The sequence below is a fragment of the Triticum aestivum genome, chromosome 2A, assembly GCF_018294505.1.
Source record: "Triticum aestivum cultivar Chinese Spring chromosome 2A, IWGSC CS RefSeq v2.1, whole genome shotgun sequence".
Taxonomy (NCBI): Eukaryota; Viridiplantae; Streptophyta; class Magnoliopsida; order Poales; family Poaceae; genus Triticum; species Triticum aestivum.
The window spans coordinates 531,781,489-531,795,144 of record NC_057797.1 but is presented as its reverse complement, the minus strand read 5'-3'; the positions used below and the strand labels follow the sequence as shown (position 1 = coordinate 531,795,144).

The following is a 13,656-nucleotide window of genomic DNA, read 5'->3' as shown; positions in this document are numbered from 1 at the left end:
CCAAACCATCTCTACCGTCAAATCATTTGATCTAGCGGTTCAAATCGCTCCAATATTGAGCACCAAACACGTTTAACACTCGTATTACCCATTACTGCGAATGGTTATAAATATGTTTAGACTCAACACTATCCCATGAAATCTGCTATGTAATTAATATCTTACCATTTCCGTGAAGAAAGCAATTAATATCTTACCAAATATTAATGTGCCACAAATATACCTTACCTTATAACGTGCCACTAATATCCTACCTAATACGTACATTGCACGTACATTATTACTAGTTAGATTGAAAGACTTAAACTTGTATGTTATATGAAGAATATCATTAAGAGGAACCGTACATTTTTTTTCATTCAAAACTCTGTCCTCATAAAATACAAAGAATTAAGTCCTATCTTGCACAGAAATATCATTATATTCCTACAAACTAAAGGGTTATCATATTTTTTTACAAAGTTCATAAATTATTATAAAATTCCTGTATACCAAAGGAAGCCCTATATAAAATCATTTGTAATCTTCTTGTTTTAAGCTCCAACGAAATGCACATGACTCAAAACGGTAGCCATTCAATCTTCAGTTTTCCGGTCCAAGTTAATCAGTGTGTGGCACGTGAATTCCTACTCGAAGATTAGATTCCAAGGATGAAGGTTAAAAACACATGATAGCCGTGCATATATAGGACCCGTGACCACATGCGTCATTAACGGACTAGATCATCCCACCTTTTTCTTGCTCAGAGCATTTATAGTGGTCTATATCCTTGCTTGTTTTTTTTAAACAAGGCAAAATACTTGCTATTTTCATTGATTAAGAAGAAGTGAGAATTGTCCGGTTCATTGACAAAAAAAACGGGCTAAAACCGATACATCCAACCCATAAACACATGGGCACTACCGGCCAACCTGACCACCGACATGCAACAGAAAACACGACGGCACATGCCAACAAATGACCACACGCACAAACAATTGACAGCTCCGACTTCGACGACGAGCATCACCTGGGAAATATGCAGGCCTTGCGCCGACCGTGCCCGCTGCAAACGACCACAGAACGTCTGTCATCGTCGCCGCCTGGACTCGCTCCACCGCAACTCCACTTCAAAACAACCAAGCAACTCACGAAAGAGCACCTCGGACACGCCAGGAAGACCCGACTACCGAAGCCCGAACCGCAACCCATGCTTCTCTCGACGCCATTGTCGTTACCAAACAGAAATCAGCGCCCCCGAAACGTCCACATCAGCAAACCACGCGGCGAAGATGCCGCCATCCACTGGTCTCTAGTTGTAGCCAGCTCCGAGACGATGTCCCCAAGGAGGTAGAAGACGTGACGACGCCTTCATCGCCCAATCTTGCAGATCTGAGGTTTCCCTCTAGAGCTATGGCCATGGGGAGGAGGGGAGGAACAACACACATCAGCGACGCTTTCAAGAAAGAGCACGACGCCCGCGGGCGTCGCCGTCGCCATATCCAGCAAAGCTGGAGATAGGATTTCTCCCGGTGAAGCTCGACCACCAACTGCCCGAACCGGCCGGCCACGAACCCTGCCCACCAAACCTCGCAGAGCACCTCCCTCTAGTGCCCGCCCCAACTAAGGCCGTCCTGCGCGACCACCAGGCCAGCAGCCGCAACGCTGCCAGAACCCGGGTCCGCCTACCGTCCGACTCCGATCTGGCCACGGGATCCCTCAACCCGCCACGACCAAACACTCACCGCCCCCTGGCCAAAGCCGCCACCACCAAATCCGGGGCCGCCGCCCCGAAAACCGCAGATCTCCACCGCGCGACTGAAGCACATCACCGAGAGCCAAGCCGGAGCACTTGCACTCCATCTCGACACTCCAGAACGAGCGTCGGGCCGAATCCGTGCAAAACGCCGCCCCTCACCGCATCCAAGCTGAAGACCAGGGCCCCCAGTCAGGGCAGCCTCCTAACGGGGCCAGAACCGGCCGAAGTTGGGCCAGATTCGCGCGAGCCGCCACATCCGACGACGAGCACCTGCAGGAGCTCGCACATGAGGAAAAGGGGGGCGCCACCCTGCCAAGACCTGCAGGAGGAGAACCACCACGCGACGCGAAGAAGACTCGCCGGCGCCGGCAACGCCACGACGAGCAGAGGCCGTGGAAGGACCAAGCCTCCCCTATCGTGGGAGCACATCGCAGGGCGAGGAAGCGCCCCGCCGCTGCCATCGGCCGGTCGAGCTTAGCCCGCCGGCGTCCTCCGGCTACGGCGAGGAAGGCGGCGGCTGCGGCTGCGGCTAGGTTCCTCCCGAGCCGCCGCTAGGAGCGACGCGGGTGTGGGGAAAACTCTTGGTAGAGCAGAGAGGGAAAATGAACTATATCCTTGCTTGTGGTATTTTAAAAATTTGAGAAATCAACAATTTCTTTTGATTGTGAGTACATGCACACATACACTCATCATTATAAATGCACGCGTGCACACCCTATTTCTATGCACACCTCCGAGATACCGAGCTGGCACGTCATCTTGAGATTGACGAAGTCTCCATAAATACCTTCGTAGTTGACGGAAATGTCTAGAATGTGCATCGTCAAAAAACTTAAAATAAATTCAGCAAAATGCAACCACCCATGCCAAGTCTAAAACTTGAACTATCTAAGCCACACTTTGATACACCGTGTGTTTGTACTCCTCCATTTCTAAATATAAGTCTTTATATCACATACGGATGTATATAGACGTATTTTACACCGTGCTTCGGCATGAAATCACTACAAAAGACTAAATTATTTACAGAGAAACGGAGGGAATAGGAGTTAACTTGCGGTTGGGTGTTGGGTGACATGTCAGCGCGTCCCCTACCCACCGTCACCTTTCCCGTGCCCCACCGAACTTCCGGCGAGCGCCAAAACTCCACACCGCCGCACCACCATCCATCCATCCACGAAGATTCCACACGGGAGCCAGGAAAAGGAGACGCACGTAAACCCGGGCAAACGTCGGGCCGGGCTTATAAAAGCCCGACCTTCATTTCCCAAGCCCGAGCCCGGCCCGAAGCCCGAAATACTTCCTGTTTTTAAGCCCGAGCCAAGGCCCGAAGTCAAGCCCGAAGCCCGAAAGCCCGGCCCGAACGCTGTTTTTTAGTGTACGCACGTGCAAGCCCGGCCCGAAATACATAAAAAATGAAGCCCGAGCCCGGCCCGAACTATCTTCCGGACTGCAAAACTAGGCCCGAGCCCGGCCCGAACGTCAAGCCCGGCCCGGCCCGGCCCGGGTTTTTCGGGCCGGGTCGTCGGGCCGGGCTGCCCATGCCCGGGTTTAGTACGCGCGCGCGCTCACGATCACGCACCCTGGCCCCACATGCAGCCGCCCGACACCATCGCAAGCCGCCGCGGGCAACCCATCCGAGAAACGAAACCTCCCCCGGCATCGCATCAGCACCACTCGCCCACTGACAGCGCGGACCAAAGCACCGGCTGAACGAGCCGGGACCCACGCGGCAGCGAGACGAGCCATCAGCCGCACGTGGGCCCGCGGCGTCGCCGTCGCGGCAGCTGCCTGCCACCCACTCGCAGGCAGTAACTTCCCACGCATACCGCCATTTCCATTCCTTTTCTTTTTCTCTCCGAAAAAATATCTCCCCCGCTTTTGTCTACTCCACCACTCTTCTTTCTCCTCCTCCCCCTCGCCTAAAAAGCGTCGTCGTCGCGTCGGCTCCTACCCCGCGCCTTCCTCGCCCGCTCGCTCGCTCGCGCCTCCCTCCTCCGCTCCCCTCTGCCCACCCCTGCAGCTCGGGGGCGCGTCCGGCGCCGACGGGGCCCCACCTTCCGCGATGCCCGTGCCAGGCTGGTTTCGCGGCAAATTGAGGTCCAGGTCCAAGCCCAAGCCCGGCGCCGCGGCCGTCTCCTCCGCCGCCTCCTCCCCCTCGCGCAAGTCCGTCGACCTCGACTACCCGTCCCCGTCCCCGACCCCCCGGGCGCGGGAGAAGGCCCGCAGCCTCGACTCGCCGGCCGCGCGCCATGGCCGGGGCGGCGCCGAGTTCCAGTACAAGCTCCCGGTGCCCGTGATTAGCCCGGAGCCGCTATGCGAGGAGGCCACGGATGTGGCGGGCTGCTCGTCGGCCTCGGGCTCCAGCGTGTGCTCTTCGCCGGATGACGCGCCGGATCACCAAGCGTCTAGGTATGCGGCTGATCGCCCGATGGTTATGGCCTACCTGCGAATTTGCTGCAGGCTGGAGTCTGCTGCCCTGCTCACCAGTTCAATTTTCACGTCTGGGGTGAAGTTGAAGCTGAATTTGGGGGTGACACTGTGATCGAATTTGGGGGAATTGGGGCTTGCTCGAAAGGTAGAGGCGTTAGGTTTAGTGTGAATGATTAGTGGGCTTAGCAACTTTTTTTAAAGGAATTGGAGTCAAAATGCAGAGTTAGAGACTCGGAGCCAACAGTGTGACTTCGCACCAACTTCGCCTGTTGACCTCTTCCGTGGTCGTTGCACTTCTACAATCGTAAGCCACTTCATTTGTTTTTGGGTAAAATATGTACCTAGTCATAGGCGGGGTGACCACGGATGCCAAGGCGTTTTATGATTTGTGATTGAAGAAATATTCCCAAAAAAGGCTGAACAACTTTACGTTTTAGTCGGAATGCAGATTTTTTTTCTCTCCTTCTGCTAACTAATTGTTTATTCTTGCAAAAATTTTGATGATTATGAGTAAATATTCTTTGAGTTCTGCACTCAATATGCTTCTATTCTAGTTCCAAGGTCATATGTTCTGATTTGGTTACTTCAATTAGTGCGTTCTTTGTTTGGTATTGATATGTTCATTTCAAAATAATGCTTATACGTCTGTTGATGGTTCTTTTTTGCTTGGCATAATCTCCAGGTCTATGGATCCAATTGCTTTTGCCAAGGGGAGAGACATGCCATCTGACACAGCTATGATCTTAAATGAAGACAAACGCTTCATGTCATGTAGTATGCCACGGGAGCATCACAAGTCCTTTGAGGCGCCTGTTTCTAACATGAGGGCTCTTCATGTGCATAATAACGATGATCCTTCAACTAGCGAAGCCAGTTGTTCACGTGGAAGAATGTTGACTGAAGATATATTTGGTCCAAGAACGAGAAGCCCATCCCCTGGCCGAAAAGCCCATGCCTTTGCTGTGAATAATGTACATTCAAAAGAATTCGGGTTTAGCCCCAGGTCACCATTGAAAATGAGTGAGGGTTTGAGAAGCCCGCCTCATCCCTTGCCTCTTCCTCCAGCTCCCGGTGCTTGCTCACCTCTACCTCCATCTCCCACTGCTTGTTCACCTCTTCCTCCATCTCCCACTGCTTGCTCGCCTCTTCCTACATCTCCTACTGCTTGCTCACAGTCCCAATCACGGTGGAAAAAGGGGAAACTATTAGGGAGTGGAACATTTGGCCAGGTTTACCTTGGATTTAACAGGTATCATGGTTTTTTCATGTGTTCGTATCATTTGCGATTTGATTATCATATGGAACTAAATGCATTGATGTCTTATTATATGCTACAAAACCTATAGAAAAGCATGGGATGTGCTAAATTGTTCAATATTCCAGTAGATGCCTTTATAAGTTGACATATGAGATTATGTAGCATCTAGCTCTCAAGGGATCATGCCTAATGTATATGAACTTAGCACACTGTTGTTTCGCTCGAATTTTCTGATGTCAAATTGTTTATATTGATTGAATGTCTTGGAGTGTTGCCTAAATGTTTGGGAAGGCAGTCTGTACAAGAACTCTTATCTCACTACCAATTATGCAGTGAAAATGGGCAGTTTTGCGCGATTAAGGAAGTACAAGTAATTTCAGATGATCCACATTCGAAAGAACGACTCAAGCAACTGAATCAGGTTGATTATCTTATTCAGTTACTTGTCTTTCTACGCACCGCAATGGTATTTTCCTTACCTGTTTAATTGACTGAACAACATGTTATTCTTTCTGTATTAACAGGAAATAGACATGCTTAAGAAAGCATCGCACCCGAACGTTGTGCAATACTATGATAGTGATATGGTAAGTTCTATTTGATAAACCGCCTGCTCTGTCTGTGTGCAGTCATATTCGAATAATTATTTGCTCTTTGGATCCATCCAAATTTTTGATGGGATGGGCTCGTGAGAGAAAATAATGCCAAGTTTATAAAGTTCAAAGAAAATTAATGATGTGGGCATTAAGGTCTCATGCACATAGAGGTAAAGAAGTCGGTGGGAAATTCAGTTTACTAAAGTTCACAAATGATGAATTTTATCCATAATGAAAGGTTCTTTCTGTTGCTACTGGCATTGCTCACAAAATGATGGCTTGTTTCATAACACATATTGTGGAAATGTTGCACATATATACACAAAAATATGAGAACATATCGTGAAGTTTGTGGAATTTATTCAGTAGTTTGGGAGGCTATGGAACCAATGATATAAATTCGTTGCATATCTACATGTACAAGTATAAGCATGTATGGGAGGAGAAAACCTGCAATATTCACTCATAATACAGATTCTCCAGCCTACTTCTTTAATGTTGGCAAAACTGCCACCAAATCCTAAGGGGTTAAACGCACTGGTTTTAGAATATCAGGGGTTGGTGTGATAGCTGGTTTTGTAGTTCTTGAGGCAAAATTAGACACACCATCAAAGTTCAAGGTAATATGGAGTTCTTCAAAAACATGAATTGTAATTTATGTAGGCACGCTAATTGCTTTACCTGGATTGTTCGACTCCCATCCACCTCTTTGGACATGCTTCTGTTTGACTTAAGTATTTTGTTGCTTTTCCTCTCACCTGGCTTGCATATGTTTTACTCCATTTTTCTTCCTGTACTCTTCTATCATGAAAGGAATTTATATGATTTTGCTCTTTAGTGGTTATCAGCTTTTATTGGAAGTACATTGCCAAGTAATTGGCTGTGTTTAGACTTTCTAACCGGGTACCTTCTCTTACAGACTGATGAGACCCTTTCAATTTATCTTGAGTTTGTTTCTGGGGGCTCAATTCATAAGTTACTTAGGGAGTATGGCCCTTTTAAGGAACCTGTCATTCGCAGTTATACTGGTCAAATTCTCGCTGGTCTTGCGTATTTGCATGCGAAGAACACTGTCCACAGGTAGTATACAGCTTGTATAACTTCTACACATTACATAGGTAGTACAATAGAATAATTGATTGATACTAATTTTTCTTGGCAGAGATATTAAAGGAGCAAACATACTTGTTGGCCCTAATGGTGATGTTAAACTTGCCGACTTTGGCATGGCTAAGCATGTATGCAGTTTTCCCTTTCTGCTCCCTTCCCTACGTCCATTCTCTGTGTGTAGCACTATGTTAAAAAAAAGTCTCATCTGTAAGATAGCAATCCTAGGTATTCTATTTTTAAAGAGCAGAAATACTAATGGGCGAATTTTTGCCGGGAAGGAGCTCCGAGCGAATGTCCTTACAGCCGCTTGATCAAAATAAAGAGTGACATTTTAAAAAAAAAGTTACACTGCATTTGCTGGCAATTTTTCCTTCCGTACATGGCAAGTCCGTAACAAACGCATGACGTTTTTTAGGTGTGTTGGCATGGCAACTTTGGCGTTCGCTGGCAATTTCTCTCCCAGCGAACGTTTGCCAGATATTCGCGTCCTTTAAAGAGATAGTTGTGGTCTTTGTTAATACTACCATATGAGCCTTGGCCCAAACATGCATATACAACGAAAACACATATTCTACACTGTATCTTCTTCTCCCCCTCCAAGCCCGTTTATCTCATTTGTTGTGTTCAAGCAGATATCATCTTTTGCTGAAATACGCTCTTTCAAAGGAAGTCCTTACTGGATGGCTCCTGAGGTGAGCTGCCTCCTTTCTTTACACTAAACCTTCAAACCGTATTCTTCATTTCTAATTGTACCCTTGTCAGTAAAGCTCTACTCAATATCGAAAACATGCAGGTTATTATGAACAGTAAAGGTTACAATCTAGCTGTTGACATTTGGAGTTTGGGATGTACAATTATTGAGATGGCAACGGCAAGACCTCCTTGGCACCAGTATGAAGGGGTATGCTTCTAAGTTGCAACTGTATTTCTGTTTCAATGTAGCCGTGACAAATTCAGGCTGACTCAATCTTCTCCAATCTGGCCTTGTAGGTAGCTGCAATATTTAAGATTGCAAACAGTAAAGATACACCTGAAATCCCAGATATTTTTTCTGAGGATGGGAGAAGTTTCTTGAAACTGTGCTTAAAACGTAACCCAGCATCTCGCGCCACCGCAAGTCAGTTGATGGACCATCCTTTTGTTCAGGACCATCCAGCAGTAAGAGCAGCAAAAGACAGTGCATTGAGAAATGCATTTTCTGCTCCAGCAGATGTGAAGCATACAATGGTACAGTTAGTCCATAAACTCATTTCTTAAGTATGTGTTTGTTCTCTGGCCTTTTTCCCAATAAGAAGATATAGAGGACTTATACGGTACCTCAAATCGATGTGAGTTGTCCATTTTAAGGAATCTAATGGTGTTAGGAGCTAGGGTTCTGCCGGTTCTATGGCGGAGATTGTAGGGGAAAGATGGAGGAAGACGAGGTCGAGGGCGCGGCGGCCGGCGGCTGGGCGCCGTCCTTGCGTGGTGGAGAAGAGGCGGCGGCGGCGCAAGACGCGGCTAGGGTTAGGTCTCCCGGCTCCCTAAGGGAAGGGGAAGCCGAGCAAATACTGATTGCTTCTTGCTTGATTGGATTGATACATCTCCTCTCCTTATATAGAGAGGTTTACTTGACTCCTAAGCAAACGACCCTAATACCGATAAGATAATTGGGCTAAGCCCCTAATAACGATAAGATAACTTGGGCCACAGGCCGACAGCCCACCTAATATGCCGGTCATAACACTTCTCCCCGCCTGCACAAACAACTCGTCCTCGAGCTGTAAGGCGGGGAAGCACTTGCTGAACTCCTCGAGGTGATCAACCAGCGTCAAACACCTCCGCGACAGCTGGGGCGGCCAGGTTGCCGAGCCCTGCAGCGACGGCGTCCTCCTCAATGTAGTCTGCAGCCTCCAGGTAGAAGAGTCGGGGGCAGACGTGGCCGGGCATGTAGGTCTCGACGCAGTTGAAGCACAACCCTTGGTGGCGACGCTCGAGTAGCTTGGCTGAGGTGAGCCGGCGGAACGGGCGCGCCACGGTCGTGGCAAGGGGTGATGCGGAAGCCTGAGCAGGCCGACCTTGCGCGGGAACATCCGGCCAGGGTGGCGGCCCAGCGGCCCGGGACGGTGATGCCTGCTGAATGGCCACCGTGCGGCGCTCGAACGCGCGGGCGTAGTACATGGCCGTCTGGAGGTCCTGGGGTCCCTGCAGCTTGACGTCCACGCGGATATGATTTGGCAGACCGCCGACGAAGAGTTCGGCCCGCTGGTGAGCCGTCACGCCGGACGCGTGGCACGCCAGGGCCTGAAAGCGATCGGTGTAGTCCTGCACCGTAGAGGTGAAGGGAAGGCGGCCCAACTCCGCCAGCCGGCTCCCATGTATCGGTAGTCCGAATCGAAGGAGGCAGAACTCGCGAAAACGCTCCCATGGGGGCATGCCGCCCTCGTCCTGCTCGAGGGCGTAGTACCACGTCTGTGCGACGCTGCGGAGGTGATAAGAGGCGAGCCAGGTGCGGTCCGACGCGAGCGTCCGTCGCCCCCGGAAGAACTGCTCGCACTGGTTGAGCCAGTTGAGGGGGTCCTCAGCGCCGTCGTAGGTGGCGAAGGCGAGCTTGGCGAAGCGCGACGGTGTCTGAGCATGACGGCCGTGAGTGTACGGCTCGGCGGTACGGAGCAGCGAAGAGGATGGCGTTGGTTCGGTGTGCACAGGTGGACCGCAGGAAAGCGGTGGCCCGTCGAAGCCAGCGTGGAAACCCGCGGAGCCGGAGGGCCCGTCGTACGACAGGGGGGCGCCGGCTGGTCCGCGGCCATGGTGTAGACTGGCGGCGGTGACATCCTGGCCAACCAGGCCGGAAGCTGGGACGGCGAGGGCGGGAACCGCACTTGCTGAATCGGCACGCCCGCCGGCGTGGTTGTAGTCAGCCCGGTGCTGGGCGGCAGAGGCGCCGACAGCTGCTATTGCCTGGAAACGGCGGAGGCGGCGGGCGCGACGATGGTCGCGGCCGGCCATTGTGGCCAGATCGGAGCGGTGGCGGGGGCTGGCTGTAGCTGTAGCGAGGGCTGCAGCGGCCCGACCAACGTCGCGGTGGCCCTGAGGTGCGGCGGCTGCCAGGGCGGTGGCAGCGTGGACCCGGGTGGCGTGGGTGACGCGGCGAGGGCCGGCGTCGGCCACTGCGACCATTGGGGCGCGGCGGCGGGCGGCGGCTGAAGCGGCCAGTGGTGGTGTAGGTGGTGTAGAGGCCCGATCGGCGCCGCAGGTGCCGAATACCACGGCAGGGCGGCTGGCCCGGTCGCGGCGGCCGGCGGCACGTAGGGGCCGGCTAGGTATAGCCGTATCCCCTGGACGGCGGTGACGAGATCGTTGAGGACCCCGGTGGTCTCCGTCGGGGAGTAGACAGCAGCCGGTGGTGCGGTGGAGGGCACCGTCATCTGGGTGGTGGCGGCGCCGGAGGATGCGACCAGCGGCGCGGACGGGAAGGGCAGCGGCGCGGTGGAGAAGGCCAGCGACGCGGTGGTGACGGTCAGCAGTGGAAGCGACGGGATGGGCGGCGGCGAAGACATGATCGGAACTGAGCTACCTGATACCAAGGTGTTAGGAGGTAGGGTTCTGCCGGTTCTATGGCGGAGATTGTAGGGGAAAGATGGAGGAAGACGAGGTCGAGGGCGCGGCGGCTGGCGGCTGGGCGCCGTCCTTGCGTGGTGGAGAAGAGGCGGCGGCGGCGCAAGAGGCGGCTAGGGTTAGGTCTCCCGGCTTCCTAAGGGAAGCCGAGCAAATACTGATTGCTTCTTGCTTGATTAGATTGATACATCTCCTCTCCTTATATAGAGAGGTTTACTTGACTCCTAAGCAAGCGACCCTAATACCGATAAGATAATTGGGCTAAACCCCTAATAACGGTAAGATAGCTTGGGCCACAGCCCACCTAATATGCCGGTCATAACACTGCCGGTCATAACAATGGTCATATTAGTTTATACTAGTGCGTAAAACCTTAGTGGAGGATGGTAGTGCTGATTTCAGGGCCAAAACTGGAAGAGTTCAACAAATTGCGTGGCTCATACGGTAATTCCAAGAATGAAAAATGCTAGACCATTGTGCGGTAACTCTATAGACCTAGGTCGTATTCTGGTTGGATGGATGAACAATGGAAGGCGGGTCTCCGCGGCAACGACGGCTGCCGCCTGCAGGGGAAGAGCTGACTCGTGCAAGCACGCCGGCAGCCGGCGGCGAACTCATGCAGAAGTTTTGATACCGATCGTGTGACTGGGCGGGGTGGACCTTTATCAGCACATCAAACCTTATGCCCTTGATCCTTTCATGTAAAAAATAAAACAGTCCGATGTTTAAAGTAGAAAGTGTCCAATAAAATCAATAGTTTGATGAGTCTTATTATACTATTACCACCGTCCCAAATTACTTGTCTTAGGTTTGTCTAGATACGGATGTATCTAACACTAAAACTTGTCTAGATACATCTCTATCTAGACAAATCATAGACAAATAATTCGGGACGGAGGGAGTACTATTTTGTTGGTAGTAGAAGGTACTGTGAAAAAAAGCCAAAGAGGGTCACTTATTATAGTGGCTCGCTGACACGAGTGCTTGACATTTGCATAAAAAAGGGCAACCTGGTGCATGTAGCTCCCGCTTGCCCAGGGTCCAGGGAAGGGTCCGACCACTTTGGGTCTATAGTACGCAGCCTTTCCCTACATTTCTGTAAGAGGCTGTTTCCAGGACTTGAACCCATGACCTCATGGTCACAAGGCAGCAGCTTTACCACTGCGCCAAGGCTCCCCTTCTAGTGCTTGACATTTGCATGAACTATTGAATTTACTTGGACTCAGTCTGGACCAATTTAAGAAATAGCTAGAAGCACTATTCTGGTTTTTTTGGTCATTGTATGCACACCAGATCAACTTTGTGTGTGTGTGGGGGGGGGGGGGGGGGGGGGGCGGTTTGGCTTAATTTCATAAAAGATCCTATTATGTCTGCTCTAAACGAGTTCATGAGTAATCTGTGACTTCTTTTTTGTAAAGTTCATTGCATGATTGTTGTTATTCAAGGAAAAAGGCATCATTGTTTGCTCCATTTATGCTATCTGTTCTCTGAAAGCTCACACTCCTTATGCTGCCCTCTCGTTGCAGTCTAACAGAGAGTTGCCATCACGAATAAGTATTACTCCCCTAAGGGATATAGGTGTGAGTGCGCGAGATTTTACCGGATTTTCTACAACTGTCCCTTCACCCCGTACCTCGAGGTACTTAAATACTTCGCTTCCATCCTCATTTTCACCCTTCTCGTAACATCGTATTTTTGTTAACAAAATATATATGTGCTTTAGCAGCCCTATTCCTGTGCGAACAAACATGTCTCTACCGGTGTCCCCCTGCTCAAGCCCACTGAGGCAATTTAAGCAGTCCAACTGGAGCTGCTTGCCGTCTCCGCCCCACCCAATGCTCTCGTCTGGTGCCGCGGCTTACAATTCATCAAGCTACGCACTGAATCAGGCACGACGAATGCCGGATCCCTGGCAGGACGGCTCCTTGAAACTCCAAAGTCCTTACGGTTCTCCAAAAAGGTTCTAAGCGTCATTTGTGGAGCTTCAGCATGAAAAATGCACCCATAACATGGTAGATGCTCAGAGTTGTTCTGTCTGCAGCCTCTTGTAGCTTTGTGTTGCGACACCCGTCTGATTTACTGTACAGTCGAGAAGGGTTCTCGAGGAAAGAGGATGTATCATGAAGATCTGTATATATAATAGGCCGTTATATCATGATGTAAATCAATACAAACCCTTATAGCAATAGGGTTGTAAATTCACCAGTTTGCGCAAGCTCACAGTTGTTGTTAGGAGGGATCGAGCGACTTTCGTGTCAGATATTGGAAATTTAGCTGGCTAATGTTCATGGTACAACATTGGAGAAAAAGTGAATGTATATATTCTGAAATGGTGTGGGTGCATCTTTCCTGTAACCGAAACATGGTTTTTTGGATGCATCGAGCTGGTGTTTGCATTCAAGTCGAAAGCCAATGACATAAAGTTGCAAAGAAAAAACCGGAGGACAGTTGTTTCTTTCTTGACAGTTATGGCACACACATAATCCTTGACCAAAGTTTCTTGCATTTTTCATTTGATGCAACCACACAACTTTTGTTGCACATCCATACGCTTTCAATTCCTCTAGGATCCAACATGTCATGATATTCTTATGTTTGTAGAATTCCGTGAACCAAAAACACCCTGCAAATTTGCCTTGACATATTTTTTTAGAAGCTTTTTTTTGAAAAGGGGAGACTCCCCGGCCTCTACATCAAAAAGATGCATACGGCCACATTAATAAATAAATAAATAAGTTCAACAGAGTCTTGCAGTCTGCTCCAAAAAGAGAAATTGGCTCACAAAGAGCAACAAAAGCAAATAAGGCCCAAAAGCCACAACCGGCTGGCATAAGATAGATAGGTAAACTAGTCGCCTATCCTATTACATGACCGCCATGCAAACCGGTTGAAAATATCCGCGCTATCATCTCCCACCGGAGAGA

The 13,656-nt window shown here is 50.2% G+C and overlaps 1 protein-coding gene across 2 annotated transcripts; it reads left to right on the top strand.

The window, feature by feature from the left end:
• The first annotated feature begins 3,639 nt into the window (after window positions 1–3,639).
• Window positions 3,640–13,062, top strand: LOC123189268 (mitogen-activated protein kinase kinase kinase 3). 2 transcript variants are annotated; one of them, XM_044601644.1, is made up of 11 exons: window positions 3,640–4,150; window positions 4,854–5,420; window positions 5,763–5,850; window positions 5,954–6,016; window positions 6,945–7,105; window positions 7,188–7,263; window positions 7,768–7,827; window positions 7,929–8,036; window positions 8,126–8,362; window positions 12,259–12,371; window positions 12,456–13,062. In XM_044601644.1, the coding sequence occupies exons 1-11, from the start codon at window positions 3,804–3,806 to the stop codon at window positions 12,697–12,699; spliced, it is 2,064 nt and encodes a 687-aa protein (XP_044457579.1). In that variant the 5' UTR covers window positions 3,640–3,803; the 3' UTR covers window positions 12,700–13,062. The 2 variants fall into 2 exon arrangements, with proteins under 2 accessions (XP_044457579.1, XP_044457580.1); XM_044601645.1 differs by having other exon boundaries at window positions 3,642–4,150; window positions 12,459–13,062.
• The last annotated feature ends 594 nt before the right edge of the window (window positions 13,063–13,656 follow it).

Bases quoted from the DNA above. Each gene is read 5' to 3' on its own strand.
- LOC123189268 (XM_044601644.1), top strand. From the start codon at position 3,804: ATGCCCGTGCCAGGCTGGTTTCGCGGCAAATTGAGGTCCAGGTCCAAG. The intron at 5,851-5,953 runs GTTGATTATCTT...CTGTATTAACAG, and splicing joins GACTCAAGCAACTGAATCAG to GAAATAGACATGCTTAAGAA. The intron at 12,372-12,455 runs GTACTTAAATAC...TATGTGCTTTAG, and splicing joins CCTTCACCCCGTACCTCGAG to CAGCCCTATTCCTGTGCGAA.